This window comes from Myxine glutinosa, chromosome 7, assembly GCF_964187855.1.
Source record: "Myxine glutinosa chromosome 7, kmMyxGlut1.1, whole genome shotgun sequence".
NCBI lineage: Eukaryota > Metazoa > Chordata > Myxini > Myxiniformes > Myxinidae > Myxine > Myxine glutinosa.
Window position 1 is genome coordinate 71611735 of NC_136267.1, and position 25465 is coordinate 71637199.

The 25465-nt window shown below is 47.4% G+C and overlaps 1 protein-coding gene across 1 annotated transcript in view; it reads right to left on the reverse strand.

Annotated features, from left to right (window-relative positions):
- SV2C (synaptic vesicle glycoprotein 2C) overlaps positions 1–25465 on the reverse strand; it is a 128111-nt gene that overhangs the window by 73344 nt on the left and 29302 nt on the right. Inside the window, exon 3 of the mRNA XM_078781858.1 lies at positions 3265–3445. Coding sequence (XP_078637984.1) covers positions 3265–3445 — 181 coding nt within the window. The remainder of the gene's footprint in view (positions 1–3264; positions 3446–25465) is intronic.

The window sequence follows — 25465 nt, forward strand, 5'->3', positions numbered from 1 at the left end:
TGATCGAATATGCAAATGTATGCACGGTTGATGCTGGTTTTCAAACTTGATCTGAGGTATGCTGAGATACATGTGTGTCATGCCTCGCCTCGTTGATAAGTCCGCAAGGTCGCTCCGTGGAGCAGCTTGCACGTACTGCATTGTGTGAATTATATAATTACCAACACACGGTCTGAGGTACCAGCGATTCAAGAGATATCCATTTTAAAAATATATTTTTGTTTAATTAACGATATCTGCCAAACCACGTGCCCCATCACAAATTCCAAAAGGACATTTCAGTAGACTGACGTGCTGAACAGATCTGTGAAGTTTCCCCTCGATTGAATCAAAAATGAGGGAGGAGCTCGGTTTTAAAGGTTCATGCTTAAAAACGTAATAACTCTGAAACCATGTGACGCATGACGTCATGCTCACTGACTTTTTTGTTCGTCATGGGTATGCGATTCTGCCTGCAAAGTTTGGCCTCGATCTGTTCAGCCGTTGCAGAGAAAAAGGGGTTTTCATGTTTTCACGAAAAACAATATGGCGGCCGAACCACGTGACCTGTGACGTCATAATTACCATTAAAATATTCTACAGACCGAGTCCCCCTACGGTGACAATTTGATCTCAAGCGGTCCAATTATTGCAGAGAAAATGTTTTTTAAAGGAAATTAAAACTTAAAATGGCACTGAGTTAAGTAAGGAGCATCAGAATTATCAGAATTCCCAAAGTTCAAAGTGCCATAACTTTGTCAAAAATGATCGAAACGTCGTGAAGTTCTAACTTGATCTGTAACTTATCATGAGGAAACCATGTACCAAGTTTGAAATCATTAGCATTAAGAGTTTAGAAAAAAAGTCCGGAAAACTGTTCTTTGCGTGACGGACTGACGGACTGACAGACGGACAGACGGAGGGACGGCGTGTACACCGGTAGGGGACTAAAAACGGACTCAAATGCAATACCCTCTCCTCTGGCGAGGGTAAAAATATATAACTGGGCGGCTCATCTCAGCATAACCTCCTGAGTCGCTCCTAAAGAGCCCTGACCCCATGTACCATTTGATCTGATTTCATTCAATTCTATTAAACTTTCTCATCCAAACTAATTGGGATCCTAAGGTTGATCAGCACAGATGTAGCAATGCGGCCTACATTACGCGTTGAACTAGGTAATAGAAAAGCTAATATGTATAACCACTGAAGAGTAGATGGTACGCTTGAGTGTTACATTTTTTCCTGTTAATTTAACACAATTATTAAAGGAGCCCATTTAATTTTGGGATTTATTGTGGTGCTTGCTCTATAATAGGTATCTCCCATGCAGCTGGCGTATTTATTTAAAATCGAAAAAAACAAAAACTACTTTGAAAGGGATTTTGTTAATATGCAACTGTAAAAAATAAGCAACATACGAAGAGATGGGAAGACAAATAGTGGTGGGATGAAGGGTAGATCTGTGGGTAGAAGGGTAAGGATGTGTAGGTAGATCCTCAGGCAGGTCAAGGGATCATGTGAATTATCATCCACATAGCTGCCATTTTGTAGGACAATCACTGGAGGCCAAGGTACATCTTGTCCCCTTATGTGTGAAAAATGAGGACATTTTGTGTGATTGCAGGATGAGGCAACAGTCAGCTCAAATCGTCAACTAATCAACAACAGAAGTGAACAAAACAGGCTCTATCAAGCATTTGGAAATATTGTTTAAACTATAAAGGAAATGGTGACATTTATAAAGATAGATCAAGAAGTGAAGCCGATTTCCTGATTTCGTTTTTGCAGCAACGGGTCATACAGCAATGAACGTTTGGAGGTAGAGTGACTGAGTGGACGGAAGTGTGGGGGCGAGGTTGGAGGGGTAAGAGGTGCTTGGTTGGATGTAGTGGGTGTAGGGGAGACAAAGACGAGTTGGAAGCATTGTGAAGGCGTGAGAGGTGTTTGAATAAACTGTGTCGGAAGGAAATAAATTTGTTGATGTTTAGATTTACTCATTGGATCCTGTTACTGGTTTTCCATTAAATTTAATCAACCAATTACCAAATCTGACTTGTGTATGAATACCGAGCATGTTATTAGTTTACCAGTGCAATTTCTCATGTGATGGTGTGAGTCGTCGCTTTCAACGAATCTCTTCTCTTCGTTGGCGTGCTCACTAAGCATTGTGTGATGGCCGTGTAGGTAAAAGTGGGTGGTAAGCAGGTGAGCTGGTGCCAATGAAGGGAAAAAACCTGCACAGAGAAGCGATTAAAGTGATAGAGGCGTGTGCTATCCCTCTCCCACTCCCTATTCCTATGAGCATCGTTGGCTGCAGGTGCAGTAAATGCAACGCAAAGTTTGATGCACATAGGCGCAGCAGACTGGCCAGGTCGTCGGTATGATGATTGTTGCCCTTGATGTCCAAAGTGGACACAGCTGTCTGCAGATGCTGCGCGGTGATGTCAAAATTGGTGCCACCAATGACTTTAATGGGCATATTTATCCACGATCTAGCACTGCCCAGGCTGACCTACAGGTGCGGTTTGATATATGTGTGTCCTTCTAATAGCCTTAGCCTAAAGAGGCTTCCCCAACAAGGCAGTGGGGGATCCGTTACCCTGGATAAGGGGCCCATACCAGGTACTGTCAGCCGGAGCCAGCTGAGCCAGGGACACGCATAGGGCATGAACGTCACTCCCTGAGGTAGCTGAAAAACAGCTACCCTGCTAAAAATGTCTCCCACATACTCTTGTTGTTTAAATTGCACACCTTTATTGTATGAGCACAATCTCCCAAGGTGATTTCCCATTGGGCCTCAATCGCAGTCAAATCAAAGCCAGACTCTCCATTAATTGTGTGTGGTACAGAGAACAGCAGCAACTTTGCCTCTGAATACCGCTTCCTTAGCTGGGGTCGATTCAAGTATCCAGTTGATGCAAACATGGCAAACTTAGCTCACCTATCCTGATACGACTGTTCCATTGATGCTGGCCACATTAGCAGTGCACACCTATCATGAAGTAAACGTGTGTCTGTTGCCATGGTTTGTTTGGTAACCTTGTCTGTTGCATTAATTTGCTGATACTAAACATCCTCTCTAGGCATGCTGGGTGTTTATGCTCTCCAAGATGAATACTGGAAGTGCAATAAATGATGTAGTTATAGGAATCATCCAACGAACATTAAGACAGTGTCAGAGTACGAGATCATCGTGATGGACATTGTGGAGCAATTGCCATTTCTTATGTTTCCTTCCTTAAATGCCCAACTGTGTTAAATGGGCTGTGAAAACACACTCACCCAATGCCGGAGAGGAATCGGCAAAAGAGAAAAATGCCATAGCCCTGCACGAAGGAGGAGAGACTGGTGAAGAAAGCGTTGAAGGACAGCGAGATGAGTAGGCACTGTCGCCTACCAATCTTGTCAGCCAAGCCACCCCAAAAAAAGGCCCCAATCATCATGCCCATGTACACAAAACCACCTGTGGTCAAAGAGGGCAGAAGAAAGAACTGGGTAAACGAAACGCCAAAGAAAATATCAACACAACATCATATCTCAGTCTGAGAAATACGACCAAGGTAGAAATACGCTCTGAGTCTGGGAGGTAAGCGGTTTGAACCCGTCATATCAAAGACTTTCAAAATGGAACGTACTACCTCCTTGCTTAATGCTCAGCATTTAAAAAGGATTCTAGACTAGAACATGCACAAGCAGCCATAAGTTGGTAATAAGAGTGCAGGCTTTGATGTGACTGATGGCCTCTTCCTGCATCAAAGTTCCTTAAAAGTGAACTCGTTTCATATTAGTATTAAGCGCATGACCCGACAAGTAATGTAGTCTGCACATACTGTAGATTATGTCAAGATTTTTGAATTAGGCCAGGATACTGACAAATAATAATATACTAGCCGAAACCCGTGGAACATCCACGGCAGGGAGGATGTGGTGTATGGATAGAGTGTACCATTATGGATGGCATAGGGGATTTGCTTGTCCGAGTAAGAGTTAGGAAGAAAGATGAGAATGAAGAGTGCGTATATGAACAACGATCGCCGACCCCGGCACAAATGCATGCTCTGGATTGTCCACTCAGTGGATGGCTTGCTTTCACCTTCGCCTGTCCAATCAGCGGACGGCTTGCTTCGCCTTCGCCCAGCAGACGCCAATACGATGGCGTCGTAAGATGGCGTCGTATCGGCAGTTAATCGGATGCTTTTGGGCCCCAACGTCGGCTAATTCAGATTTTTCGAGTATGGCTGTACGTGATAAACAAAGAGCGCGGTTCATAGATCGTAAATCCATTAGTGCCGTGGGCATCGGGTCACTGGGTGCGGCGTAAAAGGGATAACAAAGTCGAGTCCTTACGCTATTATTATATAGATGTTCCCTTACAACACAGGAGGAGGTCATTAGGCCCATCAAAGCCTGCGCTAGCATTCCAACTTATGGTTGTTAATCCTTGCTCTATCCTTTTAAATTGTGAGAGTCAAGCAATGAAGCAGCGCGTACTATTCTAAAAGTCTTTGATATGACTCAGCCGGAATCAAAACCTCCGACTTCCCAGACTCAAAGCAGACGCTATAACTATATTATGCCTCCAAGTCTGGTTAAAACATGATGGTCTCCTCTTATTAGCCAGGACATTGCATACGATGGCCTCCTTCTTTGGTCATAATACTGGCACAAAATGACCTACTCTTTTCTAAAGGTGCTGGTGCCATGTGACATGTGAAACAACTTGGTGTTAACATAGAGGACAGGTGGCTTATCATCCCCTTAACACTCTTCCTCATAGCATAAAGTAGTGCCAAGTAGTCAGCTTCAGAGGTAAACCCACTCCCTCTTTGCTATCCAGAAATCCTTCATTTCAGCTAAATCAAATACAATTACAAAGAGTAATCAGAGATAGCATACCATGCAGGACTTGTTTTGTATGGTTTTTGTGTGGTGTATTTTGAGTGGTGTTTGTGTGTTGGTGTTTTTGTGTGGTGTGTAGATGATGCATTGACGATGCATTCACAGACACATTTTCTAGTTTCAGTATTCCAGGGTCAGAAATTCCATATACCAGAACAAACAATTTCACACCAAGAGATGATGAAGTTTAATGATCTAACCATAATATCTACGAGTACTGTCACCAATATATTAGGTGTACTGCAAAGTAATGTCATTTTTTAAGCTGTGTATTCCTCTTTGAAAAACGACATCACTTTCCGGTACACCTAATATAAAACATAGGGGCAATACCCCTGGTGTTCACCGAGTTGAATAAACAGTACACTGCACTGACTAAAGGTATCTTAAATCAATTTCAATGGTTGCTAGAAGACAGGACCCAAATTAGGGTCTCACTTCTTCAGGACCCAAATCCTGAAGGACCCAAATGAAGGACAGGACCCAAATCTCACTTCAGGGCCTCTCACTCACTCACCGCAGGCAGGTTGGTGGTCTTTCCGTCTTCTACCGACTCCTCTCTGGCCTTGCCCCTCCCCCCCCCCCAGCTCTCTCTGGGCTCTGTCCCGCAAATATTCCTACAGGTCGCACAAGATCTGCCTGCAACCCTCTTATGGTTAAACTGCCAAAATCAAGACTAACTGCTCACCTTCACTCCTTCATTCCTCTTTTCTCCCGCCTCTGGAACAAACTCCCTCACTCTCTTCAATCCCACTCCACCCTCCAGGTCTTTAAAACAGCTGTTCACCACCATCTCTTATCTTCCCCCATCCAAAACCTTGATCTTTTCTATCCCCGCCAATTTCACCCCAATTCCACTTTTTGAAATACCAACTTCTGTCCTGGAAGTCCTTGGTGTCCTTGTGTTTTATACTTCTCCCACCCCCCCCCCCCTTCCCACGCCTCCTCCCCCCAAGCCCTCTCCCTCCCACACATCTCCCTGCTCTTAAATGTTGTGTGCTCTCAAGTGTTTGTGTGCTTCCCCTTCTCTTGTCTTCCGCTCCCTCTTTTTATATATTTTGTTTGTCTGGTTGATTTGTTTGTGAAGTAAATGTCAGCTCTTTCACGAGCCTCGATTCAGTATACAAAAAAAAGGAAAAAAAAAGGACAGCATGTCGAATCATACTAACATAATCATAAGACTTTAAATAAACAAACAAAAAATACCTATTTTGGGGAGCAATGCCCCCCCCCCCTCCCACCTCCCAGGTCTTTGCTGGGCCTGTGTACCTCCTCAGACACCAATTTTTCCAATGCCTTGAACAAACATTGGTACATCATGGATGATGAGGGTTGTGGTGAGGTTTCATCAAAATTGTGTGTGTAGGCTCTGAGAAAAAAGCAAATACCTATTTTGGGGGGCAAGCCCACCACCTCCCCCCAAAGACCACCTTAGACCCTGATTTTTTAAATGCCTGGACCAAACTTTGGTTCAACATGGGTGATTAAGGTTCTGGTCAAGTTTCATCAGAATTGCATGTGTAGTTTCTCAGAAGAAAGCAAATACAGTACCTATTTTGGGGGCAACCCGCAAAGGGGCAGACCCGCAAAGGGGCAGATTTTTTAAAATGCCGTAAACAAAGTTTGGGACATCACGGGTGATGAAGGTTGTGGTAAAGATTCATCGAAATAGTGTGTGTAGTTTCAGAGGAAAAAGCAAATTACTCTTTTTGGGGTCAAACCTGGATCCACTTTGACCCACGGTAGACCCCCTTAGACACAGATTTAAAAAAATATATACCACCTTTAGAGGCCATTTTTCCCTGCAGAGTAGGGGTTGACCTTTTTCGGGCAGCGTGGTCCCCTTTTTGAAGCAATGTTTTACGGCCGGATGTCCTTCCTGCCACCAACCCTGTTAGTCGCCTCTTGCGACACACAGGGAATTACCAGTGAACTGGTACTAAATTTGCCGACCTCGGAAGGATGACAGGCTGAGTCAACCCCCCTGCTGATTTTTTTTAATGTCGTGAACAAACTTTAGTCACAACACAACAAATATAATTTGTGCCAAATTTCGTCGGAATCCCATCAGCGGTTTCGGAGAAGACGTTTCAAGTGTTTACGGAAGGACGGACGGACTGACGCGTAAGCTCCCCTGAACTTCGTTCCAGGTGAGCTAAAAACAAGGCAATACGACCGGATATAGTAGAGAAAAAAAAAATTCCATCAATGATCATCAATTAACACTACCAATATTACTACTTCCTTAACTGGCTCAATTATTCCTGCCTTTTTGTGCAGGGAGGGCAGGAAAAGTGGGAGGAAGTTGGGTAACGTTTTTGGGCCACCAGGTCTTTCACGAACAGCTTTCATCCTTCATCTGCATCTTCATCATTCACCCTTCATCCGTAGCTTCATCGAGTACTGCTCTCCCCTTTGGGATGGCACCCCTGCGTCAACCCTTGCTCAGCATGATACCGGGGAAACCAAGGCTCTCAAAATCATTGGGATCTCCCGTGATGAAGCTGTGTCTCTGGGTCTGTTACATTCACATCGTAGACGGGTCAGTGGTCTCTCTGTTTCAGTGGCTTATATGTCCTTCTTTCTGGTTTTGCAATCTCTGCCCTTTCTATGCTCTGTCCCTCCCAGGTTTCTGCAGATCGCACATGTTCTGCCACTAACAACCCTTCTAAAATCCAGACTCACTGTTCACCTCTACTCATTTGAGCCTCTTTTATCTTACCTGTGGAACCAACTTCCTCAGCCTGTTAGTCCCATTCTTAAAGACAGGTCTTCTCCACCACCTCAGGTCATTACCCACCCACAAACATGATCTTTTCAACCCCCATTAAACCTCCCCAAACATACATATTTCTGGGTTTCCAGGTACCCAGGTCTCCCCTGCTCTCTCACCTTCCTCTTCATATTTTTATGATATATTTAAATTATTTTAAATTTTTGGTTCCATTTCTGCTTCTTCGTCAATATTTCTGTGATTGAGAGTTTGTGGCTGTATCCATTTTGTTCACCTCCTGTGTCCTCCTCCTGCTCTCATTCTTTCCAATGTCCCTTATTGCTGCAAGTCTTCTATTTCGTTCTTCTACACTACTGTTGGTGTGTCCTCTCCTCTCTTTCCATTGTTCTTTCCCCCATCCCCATCTCTTTCCACTGTTCTTTTTGTTCTATTATGTCCTGGTCCATTCTGTATTCTAGCTCCTCCACGAGCCTCGACTCTGTATATAAATTATTTTTACAAAATATAGAAAAGAACAGGCTGGCAGGAAGTGACGTGTGACTAAAGATGGCAGGAACTTGGAATTTTGCCAAGATCTTTGGGATAACTAACTCGGGTCTTCTGGCTAACCAAGACAAGTCTTCCGGCTTATCGTTCTTCTGAAGGATGATACACACATTGATGCATCAATCTGGCTGTGAAACATCAGGATGAGGGTTTCTAGCTGGGCTGAGATTCAAACCCGAGCTGAGCATGATAGCTCAAAGGTGAGTGCGCACACCTCTAAGCTATCCTGCCAGCCCTGAACATTAAAGTGTCACTACCTAATGATACTGTTGTGGACAGAACAGAGACAACCCAAATTACGAGTTACTAATAGGAGATTAACATTGAAAGATGAAGAGAATTGACCATTATATATGGGGCGACAGGAATAATTATAGGAGAAATTAACCCACAGCAAACTTAAATTGGATAACTGGAAACATTCCAGCAAACAATTTCCAACCCAAGGATGTGAGCAAGAGCAGATGGGACAACTTTATGTCAATGAACATGTTATGCATCACAAAGGAAAAATCATGTGGTCAGATTAAGAGAATCAGGTCCTAGTTGATGAACACTAATGGGTGAAACAGCCATCCTTGAAATGTTTATTTTCTGACCTACAGACTCCAATAACCCACACTTTTGTAGGGTGTAATAGGTCTCTTCCTGGAGGTTGGTAATGAGACTAACTGGAGATTCAGTGGTGTAAATGCCTGCAGTGGCTTTGTTATTTGAGAAAAGGCAGTCCAGATAATGCCAGACAATTGTACGCATTATTTAAGCTAGAGAATGTCCTCGTTGGCAATCCTTTGAGACAACATACCAGAAGTGGATCCAAGAGACAGAGGGTTGTGAATTCTGACATTTAAATGTTGGTCGTGCATTTTCGAACAATTTTTAGCTCACCTGGAGCGTAGTTCCGGAGAGCTTATGGAATGGCACGTCGTCCGTCCGTCAGTCGGTCAGTCTGTAAACTCTTGCAACTTCTTCTGTGAAACGGCTGATGGGATTGTGAACAAACTTGGCAGAAATGATATTTGGTATGTTGTGACTAAAATTTGTTCACAGCATGAAAAAAATCAGGGTCTATGGGGGTCTACCGGGGAACATAGTGATTTCAGGTTTGACCACCCCAAAATAGGTATTTGCTTTTTCTCTGAAACTAAGCACACTATTTTGATGAAACTTGATCACAACCTTCATCACCCGTGATGTACCAGCGTTTGTTCAAGGCATTAGAAAAATCGGGGTCTATAGGGAGTGGAGATGAGGGATGATCGGATGCTTGCCATCAAAATTCAAATCTGATAAGCAAAAATCGGATGCTTGCCCCCCAAAATAGGTATCTTTTTGTATGCTTAAAGTCTTATGATTACATTAGTATGATTCTACCTGCTGCCCTGTCTCCTAGCAACCATTGAAATTTGTTTAGAATACCGTGATACTGTTTAAAATACGTTTACTCAGTGTAGTATACTGCTTTATTGTATCAGGTGAGCACCCAGGGCATTGCTCCTATGTTTATGATACTTAGACAAACACTGGTTCACATTTCATTTTATGGATCCACCTCTGACACCACTATGAGAAAGTGCATCGCAAGCAGAGTTAAAAAGAAAACATTAAATCAACCATACACCAGTCTTCAAATTAACCTTCAGAGGACAAATGAGTAATTCTGATTGAATCAGGGCCAGCTGTTCCCATCTTAAATCATCGAGCTTAAGAAATTGGAAGGACAGAATCACCGGTTTCCCAATTTAAGAATAAGAAGAGATATTGCAAAAAGACTACTTAGACATTCCTACTCCCAATGGAGAGCTGTACACAAATGGTCATGTCGGTTTGCAAAAGCGTGCAGCAATGATCATTCTCGGCAAGGTTGTTCGAAAAGAAGAGCGCCATGAATCATCAAAAGCAACTTCGGTGAATTTCCCAGAATTTCATGACAAATGGGTCTGTGTGACAGGATGTCGAAGATGTAGTGTACTTACCTTTGAGCTGGCTCATCTGGGTCCAATTTCCAACCTGATTATGAATTAGCTGATTACTTCACTGGCAGGGTGTCACATCACAAAGTGCACCGTCCCTTCGACAGACGCCAAGCTGCGGGGACGCTAAACTAATAACCCTGGCATAGTTGTAGCGGCTACCGCTGGGTTTTCACAATCGCCTTGCACCTATCAAGGACGCGGAGCGATCACCATGCCGGGCTCGTCCAGGACGCCCGGGCAGGCCCGCGCTCAACTTGCCAGGCCTCGGTCGGGACGCCCGGGCATGCCCGGGCAGGCTCGCCCTCAACTTGCCAGGCCGCAGCCAGGACGCTGGGCCATGCCCCCTCTCGCCTTTCCTGGGCAAACGCTCCGGGATAATATGTATATATATTGCTGCCCGATAAACGGGCTTTGCAGAGTGCCTGAGTGTTTGGTTTGATTAAAGCAACTCGGATGAATTCCAGCTTTTTGTCGCGTCCATTCTTCCGATCGACGTGGGAGCCCCAGCTCCTTCATTGGTGACCTACCGACATGGACTCGGCAGTCGCCCTTAAACTGCCTACCTTCTGGGAGGCTCACGCGGCGGTTTGGTTCGCACAGGCGGATTCCCTGTTCGCCCTGCGAGGCATCACGGCCGACGACACCCGCTTCCACCATGTGGTAGCAGCGCTCGGTTCGGCCACCACGGCCCACGCCCTGAGCCTCCTCGAGAGCTCGCCAGCCGCTGACAAATACGGCACGATTAAGAAGCTTCTCCTCGACGCTTTCGCCCTCCCATCGGCGGAACGCGCACGGCGCCTGCTCGACCTGCCCGAGCTCGGCGACACGCGCCCTTCCGAGCGAATGGACTACATGCTTTCACTGCTCGGCGAGCACTCTCCGGCATTCCTGTTCCGGGAGCTGTTCCTCCGTCAGCTGCCTAACCCGGTACGCCTCGCCCTGGCAAGCACGACGATCACAGATCCCCGGGCCCTTGCCAGAGAAGCCGACAAGATCTCCGCCACAGGACAGCGCATCGCAGCGGCGACATGGGACCCACCGCCGTCCGACGCAACACCCATGGCGCCCGAGCACCCGGCACGGTCGACGACCGAACTGCCGACGCAATTGGCGGCCGCTACACCGAGCCGACCACCTCCAGCACGACGACCGGGGCCTCCACCTGACCAAGCGTGGTGTTACTATCATGCCAGGTTCGGACAGAAGGCCCGGACATGCCGACCCCCGTGCACCTTCGGCAGGCCGGGAAACGGCCGGGCCGGCGTTCATTACCAGCCATGAGCGCCGGCCACACGGGCAACTTACTGTTCATCACGGATAAAGCATCCGGACGGCGCTTCCTGTGCGACACCGGCGCCCAACTGAGCGTCATACCCGCCTCTGACCAGGACAGGCAATCCGCGGTTTGCGGCCCCTCCTTGGTTGCGGCCAACGGATCGACCATCAGCACCTTTGGCCCGCGCAACGTCACCCTCTGCTACGGCGGCCAACGCTTTGCTTGGACGTTTGTAACCGCAAACGTGCCCATGGGTCTGCTAGGCGCCGACTTCCTCTGCACACACGGACTGCTGGTGGACGTCCAACGGCGTCGTTTAATCAACGCCGAAACCTTCAGCTCCCTGGTATGCACATTGAGCAGCTCCGCGCCGACCGAGCTGGCATGCGCCGTCCCGGCGGCGAACGAGTTTGCTCGCCTGCTCACGTAGTTCCCGGCCCTCACGCGGCCGATGTTTTCGGCCGTCGCAGTACGGCATGGGATCGAGCACCACATACCAACCACGGGCCCGCCGGTCTATGCCAGGGCCCGCCGCCTCGACCCAGCCAAGCTCGCCGTGGCGAAGGCCGAATTCGACGCGTTGGAGCACCTCGGCATCGTGCGGCGCTCCGATAGCGCGTGGGCCTCGCCACTGCACATCGTGCCAAAGCCGGGGGGTGGATGGCGCCCGTGTGGCGACTACCGCCATCTCAATGACGCTACCACCCCCGACAGGTACCCGAACCCGCATATCCAAGATTTCTCCGCCCGTCTGGCGGGACGGGTCATTTTTTCGAAAATTGATCTCATACGGGGATATCACCAGGTACCTGTCAGGGCGGCCGACGTCCCTAAAACAGCAGTCATCACGCCGTTCGGCTTATTCGAATTCTTGCGGATGCCGTTTGGTCTCAAGAACGCGGCTCAGGCGTTCCAGCGCTTGATGGACGGCGTGCTGCGTGACCTGCCGTTCCTTTTCGTTTACCTGGACGACATCCTCGTCGCCAGCACGTCCCGGGCCGAGCACCTCCTCCACCTCCGAACACTGTTCGGGCGCCTCAGGGAGCACGGCCTCATCGTCAACCCGGCCAAATGCCACTTCGGCACGACGGCCGTTGATTTTTTGGGCCACCACATCACCAAGAACGGGGCCGTGCCGCTGCCAACCAAGGTCGAGGCCATCACCACATTCCCGCGTCCCCGCACCATAAAGGCCCTGCAGGAATTCCTGGGAATGGTGAATTTTTATCACCGCTTCGTGCCCTGCGCTGCTCAACTCATACGGCCCCTCTACGAAGCCCTCCGGGGCAAGCCGGCCAAGCGCGACATCGCCTGGTCCGCAGCAATGGACGCGGCCTTCCAAAGCTCAAAGCGGGCCCTCGCCGACGCAACACTGCTCGCTCACCCGGTGCTCAACGCTCCCATCGCCCTCACCACGGATGCCTCCGACTACGCGGTGGGCGCCGTACATGAGCAATGGGTGAACGGGGTTTGGCAGCCACTCGCTTTTTTCAGCCGGCAGCTCTGGCCGAACGAGCTCAAATACAGCACGTTTGACCGGGAGCTCCTCGGTCTACACCTGGCCGTCCGCCATTTCCGCCACCTCCTGGAGGGCCGACCTTTCACGGCGTTCGTCGACCACAAGCCGTTGGTTTACGCCATGGCCAAGGCCACGGAGCCGTGGTCGGCCCGCCAACAGCGCCACCTCTCCGCCGTGTCGTAGTTTACCACGGACATCCGGCACGTCGCCGGCAAAAACAACGCCGTGGCCGACTGTCTTTCCCGGGCCAGCGCGAACGCGGTCCACCTGGGCGTGGACTTTGCGCTTATGGCGGCGGACCAAACCACCGACACCACGGTGCAAGCCCTCCGGGCGGCGGACACGGGCCTCCGCCTGGCCGACATCCCCTTCGCGGACACTGTCCTGCTCTGCGACGTCTCCCAAGGCCAGCCTCGCCCCATCGTGCCCGTCACCTGGCAACGCCGCATCTTCGCCTCCCTCCACGGCCTTTCCCACCTGGGCCGGAAAGCTTCCCAGAAGCTGGTGTCGGCGCGATTCGTCTGGCACGGCCTTCGTCGGGACGTCCGCGATTGGACCAGCACCTGCACGGCCTGCCAACGGGCCAAGGTCCACCGACACACCCAGGCCCCGCTGGCACCTTTCACCGTGCCCGAACGACGTTTCGACCACGTCAACGTGGATCTGGTGGGCCCCCTACCCCCGTCACGGGGGTTCACACACCTGCTCACCATGGTGGACAGGACCACCAGGTGGCCGGAGGCCGTTCCCCTCGTCTCCACCACCACCGCTGACGTGGCGCAGGCTTTCATCGCCACCTGGGTCGCCCGCTTCGGCGCACCGGCGGACATCTCGTCAGACCGTGGACCACAGTTCACCTCCGAGATGTGGGGTGCGGTCGCCCGCAACCTGGGGGTCAAGCTCCACCGTACTACGGCCTACCACCCCCAAGCAAACGGGTTGTGCGAGCGATTCCACCGCTCCATGAAGGCCGCGCTCATGGCCGGCCTTCAAGACGGCGGTTGGGCCGACCGGCTGCCGTGGGTCCTTTTGGGCCTCCGCACGGCCCCCAAGGAGGACCTCCAGGCATCCACCGCCGAGCTTGTCTATGGCCAGGCGCTACGCATCCCGGGCGAATTCGTGCCCGACGCTACCAGTCCCTGGTCCGCAGCTCACCAGCGCTCGGACCTCCAGGAGGCCGCCCGACGGTTTGCCCCCGTGCCAACATCCCACCACGGTGACCCCCAGTCCTACGTCCCCCCAGCACTTCGCACAGTGGAGTATGTTTTTGTGCGTCACGACGCACATTGGGGGCCACTCCGGCCGCTGTACGACGGGCCCTTCCGGGTGCTGCGACGGGACGACAAGTCGTTCGTCATCGACATCGGCGGCAGGTCGGACCGGATTGCGGTGGACCGCCTCAAGCCGGCGCACGTGGACGTCGACCACCCACCACGGGTGGCCCTTCCGCCGCGGCGAGGCCGCCCCCCGTCCACGGTGCCCCCCACTCGACCGCCCACCACCACACCGGACCCCCTCCCACGACCCGCCAGGGGTCGCTTCGGCCGGGTCATCAGGACCCCCCCTCAAATTGACCCTGCCGGTGCAAGTCGATTCTGGGGGGACGTGTGTAGCGGCTACCGCTGGGTTTTCACAATCGCCTTGCACCTATCAAGGACGCGGAGCGATCACCATGCCGGGCTCGTCCAGGACGCCTGGGCAGGCCCGCGCTCAACTTGCCAGGCCTCGGTCGGGACGCCCGGGCAGGCTCGCCCTCAACTTGCCAGGCCGCTGGGCCACGCCCCCTCTCGCCTTTCCTGGGCAAACGCTCCGGGATAATATGTATATATATTGCTGCCCGATAAACGGGCTTTGCAGAGTGCCTGAGTGTTTGGTTTGATTAAAGCAACTCGGATGAATTCCAGCTTTTTGTCGCGTCCATTCTTCCGATCGACGTGGGAGCCCCAGCTCCTTCATAGTAACACAAACTTTGGCCGCCATTGAATTAGTACTTGCCACTGGAGGGTCTTTGATTGTCTGTGAAATGCACATGATGCCACATTTGAATTTCAACCGATATTGGACAAGACGTAAAGTTGCCTCCGAAGAAGTTAATAGAAGACTCAACAATCAACATTCCGTCATGTCAGAATGTAAGGTGAAAAATAGTCTCACCTCCAGTCTAGCATCTCATCTTTTCATCCTCATACACTGCAGCACCTCACATAGCCTTCCTCACACCGACTTCCCTGTGGGATTTAATTGCTGAGAGCTCCATGACACATGGGTGTTACAAGTTACCCTGGAGATGAGAATTCTGCCATGAGTGGGACGAAAGCTAGTCTTTATGTTCCCGACCTGTCTCATGAATTCCCTTGATCAGCACACAGCAGTTCATTCAAAGGAGGATTGCCAGTTTAAAACTGTGCTGAAGTACAAAGACGCGAATCGAGTTGGTGTAAGGAGAGTACATGAAATGACTGGAATCTGATGTGAAATAAGAGAGGTAACTGCACTGAGGCATGCTTCCCATTAAATGGAAAAATTTCCATATGGAAGATATGTTCGGAGCACTCATTTTTATTCAGGTACCCTGGGTTTGGTCCTGAGAAAAGGAAATTATTGATTACTTGTTTGTAGTATTATTTGTTTGTTTTATGACGTCAAAACAGTGCGCTAGTGTTTCATTGAATGTTCAACTTTAATGTTCAACCAAAGACTTAAAAAATGCAACGTGTGTGCTGCTTCCTTGCTTGATGCTGAACATTGAAAGGATAGAGCACGGATAATCCCCATGGGTTGGCATCCATGTGGAAGAGGAATTTCTTTCTGAGGAAATACCCTGCTCAGTGCGGTGAGAAAAGAGGCGCCATTGGTGTGAAGTCGTTGGTACCCAGGGTATTTCAGGAAGTGATGACACTTCCCCCAAGCTCAGTAGATGTGTTAAGTGTTTGTCTCGTCAGTATGTTCATGTGTGTGTGAGTGGCAGCTCTATTACAAGCCTGAGATCTTGTATAAAGGCGGTAATTCATTGGAGAAACATCAGCGCAGTCATCTTCGGAGCCTTCCAATCACCCAAAGACTTTCAGACCAATTCGACCCCTTTAGAGCCTAACTACTATTGGAAAATACCTTTGAGATATTTAGACCACTTAAGACCCTTATAGACCATTATAGACCCTTTGGATCACTTAGACCCTTTTAGACCTGTAGACCCGTTAGACCCCTGTAGATGTACACCACACAAACATTTATAGATATGTCTCCTTGCAATATACAGACAATACCTTTCTCAGCAAATAATGCGCAGTTTCCATCCTCGGAGGGTGGGTGGGTACCGCTTGGTTGAACAGAAATTGCATATTGGGTTATTTTCACTTTTGTGGTGCTATTCCCCTTAAACATTTGTGGGAAGTTAAAAGTGTACTATATAGGAAGATAATAATTCAAATTTCTGTGAAAATCCATTCAATATTCCAGTTAGATTGTCATATATAAAATAAATTAGGAAAATGAAAAAGTTCTTTTTTTGTATAGTCTTTAGGTTTTTTTTGAGGCTCATGTGACAGGACAAGAGGAACAGAAGAAAAAGATGGGAGCACTCCAACAGCATTGTAACGGTACAAAATATAGACAGACAGGGAGAAATAAGGGATGTGGGGAGGAATGAGGGGTAGGAGAGGACACACATGAAGGACAAGATGAAAACAGAAGCCTACTCTCAGGAAAAGACTGTCCATTGTGTCTCGGATATTTTACTTGTTTTTCTCAATTTATTTTTCTCATTTTGCACAAGTCTGTCAGAATGGTGCAGAGGTAGTGCGTTTACTTTTGAGCTGTCTAGTCTAGGTTTGATTCTCAACCCTACAACACAAAATGTCAGATTGATGTTTAGCAGGCAGGCCACTGCATCGATGAGTAGGCATTAGGCTGGGGACCCATGTGCTTGCATTAGCTAGTGGACATTAAAGATCCAAAGGTACCTTTTCAAATGAGAGGTCATTGTGTGTCAATACCCTGGCCAAAGACCAATCCTGCCTTAATGTGCAGGGGCACTCTCATTCCTCAGCACCAATACAACTCACAGGGTGAATTTGTAATTTAATCCCAGCTCAATATGAGACAACATGCTGAAAAAAAATAAAAAATTCAGCAAAAAAATTACAGAATTGGGAGAAATTGGGAAAGGAAAAACGATTTTTCATTATTGAGCTACAATTGCATTAATACACAAATCATTGTTCATAAACATGCAAACAGGTTGAAAGGTTTTTTTTTTTTTTTAATGTGACGATTGCTCGAGAGTTAGCCGGGCATGGACTCACTCGGTAGAAATATGAAGATTCATTTTAGAAAGGCTTAGCAGTTAATGTGAGATGGTTAATTGTAATATTACAAATCAATAATGGCAATGGAATTTTAATTACACCGAATGAGTCAATATATGTGCTCATTTGGTTGGTGTATACAAGCATAAGCATGGTACGTGATCAAAACAGAGGCATTGGAATACCTGAGCAGAACAATGTCTGCTGTAGAATGTTTATGCTTTCCGGATGTGCAATGCAGCACTTGGGATTCTGGCCTGTCTGCCAGAGACAACCTATCCCAACATTTTCTAGTGAGGGTCTACCATGACCACAAAAAAGTTTGGCATTTACATTTGCAAGTGGCATAACAAGCTCATGAATTATCATCATCACCATTAATAATGATCTTTGTAGGGCCATTGCCTCCATCATGATCATTTTCTTTAATTAATTTATCGTGGTACTATTAGGTATTACAATGTGAATTTTAAAATCTACTCCGGGCAACCCAATACATAGATTTAGATTGCCAAAATAATAATATAGACAACGTTTATTTTTTTTTAAACATTAATTGAAAATGTACTGCCAAAAGGACTAAATACTATCTGGGAATAGCTGGGCACATACAGCATCCAGTCTGGCTTTGAACGCAGCAACTGATGGTTCTAAACTCACATCAGAAGGGAGGGCATTCCCCAGGTTCACACTTCGATGGGAAAAGGCCGAGGAGTAGGAATTCCGTCGCGCTTGCTGATTGAAATTTTTTTTAAGTGTGGCTACGCCGGGAGTTATCTTGATGAAAGATGAAATATTGATTTAGGTCAAGGTTTTGATAACCCCACACTATGGTAAAGACCTGGATAACTTCCCATCGGAGGCACCTGCGCTGCATGGAGAAGAGGTTTAGGCAGAAAAGCCGGATATGTTACAGGAGGGCAGAGTTCGACAACCATCTGGATACAGAGCGAGCCGTTGGATATGTTTGATTTTGACGATGTCGCGTTGGAGGCTAAGGGACCATGCATGCTTGGACACAGTATTCAAGCAGAGGTCGGACGAAGGCTCAATAGGCAGGGATAAACACCCGTGGAGTAAGACGAGTAGACACGTTTAATGATAAATAACATCCGCCCGGCCATTTTCACAAGGGCATCACATTGAGCCGATGAGTTCAAGGAGGCATCAAATAGAACCCCGAGGTCCCAAACCTGGGCTGTTGCTGGGATGGGAAAAGCATTCTCGGATGGGAAAAGCATTCTCGGATGGGGAAAAGCATTCTCGGACTAATTATGTAGGGATAAGGTTGGTACTTTGCCTCTACCTAAATGCAGGTGTTGGCATTTGGGAATGCTAAGATGCAATTCCCAAAGTGCTACCCATGCAGAGATAGAGTTGATATCTCTTTGCATAGTCAGGGCCTCTCTCGTGTTACAGATGAGTTTCACATCATCGGCAATTAGCAGGCAGGCATTGGCTGACAAGGTGATCGGGCAGGTCATTCATATATATTAGGAATAGGAGGGGACCAATGACAGAGCCTTGAGAGACACTGCTCGGTGCAGGAGCCCTATTAGAGAGGACACTGCCAACATGGACCTTAAGCTACCTATCGGTGAGGAACACAGACAGCCACTCCTACAATTCCGTAGCTAGTAAGTTTCTTGAGAAGAAGGCAGTGGTTGACTGAGTCAAAGGCTTTACTGATGTATAGATAGCATATGTTGACTGAGGACCCCTCATCTAGCACATGGCTTAGTATCTCCACAGAGGAGGTTGATGAGGCAGAATCTCCCTTTGGCGAAGCCATGTTGAGCATTGCAGAAAACGGAGGAATTTGCCAGGTAGCCGGTGATTGCTGACTTCACAAGTCTCTCCCAGACCATAAACACTGCACTCGTTAGGTTTATGGAGCGGTAATTTGTGACCTTGTCCTTGGGCCCTTTCTTGTGGATCGGTATAGTGACAGTGTCCCACCAGTCATCAGGAACTGTTCCACTAACTAACGTTGTGTTGAAAATGATAGCCAAAGGGTCAGCCAGGACCATGGCAAGGGCCTTCAGGAGTGCTGGGTAAATACTTTCAGGTCCTGCAGACTTGGTGGTGCCGATGCCTGAAAGGGCACCTGACACCATGGTGGGAGTGACCTGGAAATCCAGCATCGGCTTCCCTCTGTACTGCTGCTCACATAGAGGGTCTGTGAGATGGAAATCATGTGGATACAAATTTTGGAAGAATATTCTGATTCAGCCGGTTTAGCTGAAACGCCGGAATTACTCCTCGTGCTGTGGTTTACTCTCTCTGGTTAAGGTTTTAGCATGGTTTCAGGATTGCCTGTAACTCTCCCAACTGAGCTCTAGGCAAATGCATGTAGGCTCTCCAGAGATGGTTTCTATATCTGAGAACTCTCCTGACACGACTTTGGAACAAGGGGGGGGATACATGACTGGGTTTACACGGTGGCGAGGGACATAGATGGCTTCTAGTTGCAGAATATTGGTCTTGAAAACATTCCACAATGCAGAGACCGATGTATTCGTAATAGGGTGAACACCCCAATCAAGATTTTGAGCTGCTTCAGTGATTGCTGGTTTGTCCATTTTGGTGTATTTCCACTTGAAACTCGGTGGTTGCCAGTGGTTTGATGGAGTCACCATGGTCAAATGGATACAAGCATGATCACTAAGACCAAGGGATGGAAGTGATCTGATGCTGAAAATGTTAGAGGGATTATCAATTAAAATGAGGTCGAGAGTTGATGACTTTGCTCCTACGCGGAATATCGTCAGAACGACGACATGTTGGAACTGGAGATGGTTCTCACTAAACAAGAGCAGTTGACAGACAAATTAAATCAGGGAAGAAAATGAACAGGCTGACCAATTTATGTGAGGGCATTAAAGTCCCCAAGAAGGATGTGGTGGCCAGGAATGTTGAGGACAGCATTTAGATGTGTAGATGTACATATTATAAGCAATTTATCGGATTTTGTAAAACTGTTTGGGGGGTGATATATACAGGTAATATAAAGGGGGTCACAAGTTCCAATTATACATGTGATAGTCAGAGTGAAGGTTCAGATTGACAAGGAAGGAGAACTGGCTTTTGCTGGAACTTTATGTACACAAGAATGCCACCACCGATTCGAACATCAGTACGGTCTACTCGAAACGTATGGTATTCCAAGATACTTAACTCAGCATCCCAGATGCCTGAATGACCCCATGTTCCCGTGATGGCAAGGACATCTGGTGACGTGTCGGCAGCAACTCCTCGAAGCTCGACAATTTTATTGTGGAGACGACACACTTGTGAGCATGATTTGAAGGGAGGACACCTCACCGGCTGTAGTCCTGGGAGCGGAAGAGGCGATACTATGTTTTTGGAAAAGTCGGTATAATGGTGGCCTTTGGAAAGTTACTAGAACATTGGGGAGCAAGGTACTTCTTTGTGGGTGTGGGTATACTTGTGTTAACAAGAAGAGGCTGACATTCAATGTCAGGAGATAGTGTGTAGGCGAGGTGGTGGTGGCAAGTTCTTCCTCAGCAGTACTGGATAAGGAATGCAGCTCTGAGGAATATGGCAGCAGTGTTGATGCGCTTTGAATAAATTTTACCTGCATTGGCTTTGGGGTGTCGGGAAATATACCAACCCGAAGTAGGTTGGATCGGCTGAGCTTGTATGATCGTCTTATGATGGTATCTCTGGCTCTTTCTGTATCAAATTCAACCACCATCGGGCGAGGGTCCCGATTTTCCAGCCAGCGGTCAATCCGATGAAATCGGACAAGTCGAGGGCTTTTTGTGTCCTTAAAGATGGTCTCCAGTACATCAGTGACTACCGACATACTGTATCATGCAATCTCCTCCTTTGCTCATCGACCTCCGCCGGTTTAAAAAAAAAAATTTGTATACAAGATCGAGGCTCGTGAAAGAGCTAACATTAATCACACAAAAAGTCAAACCGACACACAAAACACAAAATAAGGGGAGCGGTAGACAAGATGGCGAGAGAGGGGAAAAGGACACAAACACAACATTTGAGAGCGGGGACATGGAGAGAACTGTGGAAGGGAGAGGGCTTGGGGGGAGGTGGGAGAGGTATAAAACATAGGGACACTACAAGGACTTCCAGGAAAGAAGTTGGAATTTCAAAAAAGTGTATCTGGGGTGAAAATTAGCGGGGGTAGAAAAGATCAAGGTTTTGGATGGGGGAAGATAAGAGATGGTGGTGAACAGCTGTTTTAAAGACATGGAGGGAGGAGTGGGATTGAAGGGAGTGGGGGAGTTTGTTCCAGAGGCGGGAGAAAAGGGGAATGAAAGAGTGAAGGTGAGCAGAGAGCCTTGATTTTGGCAGTTTAACCATAAGAGGGTTGCTGGCAGATCTTGTGCGACCTGTAGGAATATTTGGGGTACAGAGCACAGAGAGGAGTCGGTAGAAGACAGAAAGACCACCAACCTGCCTGCGGTGAGTGAGTGAAAGGCCCCCGGAGTTAGCTTCATCGCAGGAGATTCCAATGATTCTGAAAATCATTCAGGGATATTCAGGTTCAGGGATATTTGTAAAATTAAGATTCCGTGAACGGGTCAAGAAGGCAGACCAATCATCCACGACAATTTTCATCGGCGCCCAGCATTACAGGGCCTAATCTGTGAGCATCACGATGTATTCGCTCACTTTAGACAAGGTTGTTGAAAAACTCGACCATTTAGATTCAACGTTTGAAATTCTGAGATCAAGCGTGTCAAACTTTGTGCGAGGGAATGTAAAACTAAGTTCACAAGGCAAGTTAAGACTGACAGCTTGTGAAAGCACTTCCACTACTTTACGTAGGAGGGCACATTCAGCTTTACAGGACAGCAGTTCATAATGCAAGGAATCATGTGTGGCTTGGGGGGTTATACAGCCAGGGCATGACCAGAAGAGACTGGAGTTTAAGGAATGTCTAATATAATCTGCTCTAGCCAATGTGATACATCTTGGTTGAAACTTTAGTTTTAGATTAAGTACTCTACGCCACTCGTATGACCTGTTTTGTAACAGACCATAGAAACGGACATTGAAACGGGCATTGTATGTGTATATGTGTATATATATATATATATATATATATATATATATATATATATATATATATATATATATATACACATATATACATATACATATATATATATATATATATATATATATATATATATATATATACACATATATACATATACATATATATATATATATATATATATATATATATATATATATATATATATATATATATATATATATATATATATATACATACTTGGCATTTAATATGTAATATTTTTTTTTTCTTGACAGGTTTACTTTCTGAACTCAGTATATAAATCTGGTGAGTTTCTTTTACCCTTCGGTGATGTCTTTGTTGAAAGAACCATGTCACCGATTGTCTTTCGCAGCAAGAAGTCAATAACAGGATTATATCACAGGTGGCGTGACAAAATGTAAGGACAGGTACATTTGACGATTGGCTTCACAATCGGGTATATAAGGGTTGTTGTGTTCTGTATTAGTGGAAAACAACTGCTGCACGTCTACAAAAGTTATTGCGGCTTCCTCTGGAGATGGTCCGTCAACTTGACAATGCTGCTTGTCATGGAGTGGTGGCTTTACGAAATTCTGGCATGAAACAGCGTGCTATTGCTCAGCAGTATGGCATCACTCAAGGTCAGGTGTCAAAGATCCTGAAACGAAAGGCTCAGAGGGGTGTCCCTACTCCAATACCGAGGTCAGGACCTCCCCGCAGAACCACAAAGAGAGATGATCACCAGCTGCACTGGTTAGTCTGCAATGGCCGTACCAAGTCAGCTAATCGGCTTAGGGCTGAGTGGCAGCAACTGACAAATGTGCCTGTATCCAGAAGGCTAGTCAACCAACGACTGGTTCAAGCAGGCTATCGTGCCAGGCGTCCCCTGAGAAAGCCACGCCTGACCAGACAACACAGCCAGCGCCGATTGCAGTGGGCTAGAGAGCACCGTCAATGGCAGCCAGGACACTGGAATCACGTGAACTTCAGTGACGAGTCTAGATTTCTGGTCTATCGTCAAGATGGCCGCGTCCGAGTGTGCAGACAAGTGCATGAAGCCCACAACGAAGATTGTATAGTGCCAAGAGTCCAAGCTGGAGGTGGTGGGGTGACCGTTTGGGCTGTTTTTCATGCAGGGGGCAAAACTGACCTGGTTGTTCTGAATGGAAACCTGAACCAGTTCAAGTACAGGGTCATTCTGGAAGAAACATTGCTTCCATTTGCTTGTGCAGCCTTTCGAGGAAACTTTGTCTTCCAAGATGACAATGCACGGCCTCATCGTGCTCGCATGATCCAACACTTTCTTGCTGACCATGGTGTCGAGCATATGGAGTGGCCTGCCATGTCCCCGGATATGAATCCGATAGAGAACCTGTGGGCAGAATTAACGCGTCAAATTGACAAATTGGACCAGCAGCCTACCTCTGTGCGTGAATTGCAGCAGACTATTGTCACTGCATGGCAAGCGATTCCTGTCCAAACCTTGGCAAATCTCTTGAACAGCATGCCTCGACGTGTACGTGCTCTCCTGAATGCTCGTGGGGGTTACACGAAGTACTGAACTGAAATTTTACTGTCCGTAATCCCAGTCATAATTTAGCTTTGGTTTTTGTTGAAAAAAAAATTGGCTAATGTGCAAAATAAAGAGATACTTCTGGAAAACGTACAGAAGTTTAACACAGTACTGTCTGTGAATTGATTTCGATATCAGTTTACATCACTTTCAAGGATCAATTTATTTGCTTCGAAATGTCAAATGTGGTTTTTGTTTCCTTTAAAGGTCACATTAACAAAATCTAGAATAATTTCAACATAATTCCAATGAACTTTTGGTTCTAAGTCATCTTGAAAAGTAAGTTCACCCCCACAAAAAAAATATTCCATTTTAAATGCCAAGTCTGTATGTATGTATGTATATATATATATATATATATATATATATATATATATATATATATATATATATATTGCTGCGGATCTCGGAGTACGGCACTCCCGTTAGCAAGGGGGGATTAATCCCCTTGTCTTGTTAAGCTGGCCGTCTCCGGTCCTGGAACTATCCCGCTCCTTTGCGGGGCGAGATTGGCCAGGGTGATTGGTCAAAGATTTCCCAAATACCTTCACCAATCTCTCCGCAAAGCAGGGAGATGAGCCCCTGCTCGAACCGCAGATGTGATGGTAATTGCAGAGCAGTTTAGCAATCCACGATCTGAGCCGTTAGCCATAAAACTAACCCCATTCTGAGCGGTTGGCCAAATCGTGCCACAGCTACTCAATGGGGAAAAGACTAAAGTGACCGGATGAAAGGAACCAAAGAATAATAAGGGTAAAGGAAGAACAAATATGGTTTATTACTATCTAAAAGAGGAAACGAAAGAAGGGAATATACAAGAAAAGGAAACAAAAGGACATAGGGCAACCTTATACACTCTTATATAACACGCCCATGACAATACAAACAGACTCACACGGAATGGTCGCTGGTAGGGGAGGAAGGTCCAGGCAGATGGTTCCAGGCGATGGGGTGGTCCAGGCTCTGGGTCCGCGGGCGAAGAACGGCTGGCAGCTTAACGCTCGACCGGACCTTACAAATGCGAGGGGTTGGAATGCGCATACGTATAGCGTGCCGAACGCTCTCAAAACCACGGCAGTTCGTATCCAAAACGATCGTCCCAAACGATCCTCCGCGCAATGTTCTTGTATTCGCCGCCTCTGCGCTGTTCTCTCGCATCTGCCGATCTCCCCCGCATCTGCTCCCTGCGTGAAAAGGCTTTGCGCTCGCGCTTTTATTGCAAGCTTCGCGTATTAAGCCACGTCCGCTTTGCTCCGCCTACCGGTGAACATGCCTCGGCCCGGATTGGTCACGAGGGTTAATTGTTACCTCCCTTCGTGACGCGTTGATGGGGCCACACCTAGGTTCCTGGCCGCTCCTCCCTTCTTCTCCAACTTGACCGCGTGCGTAATGGCGTCTTGAGAAGGGCGCTGCAGCTGGCAGAGAAGCCATATAATTTGGAGGGCGGCTACGCCGCAATATGGATGGAGTTCAATTGGAGAAGGGGGCTAGGTTATTTGATTAATACAACGCAGTCAAACTATTGGGAACAAATCCTTAACTGAAACATAGACTAATGAAATAATTAAAGAAGATCCTATGGTGTCCTACGTGTTGTACATGG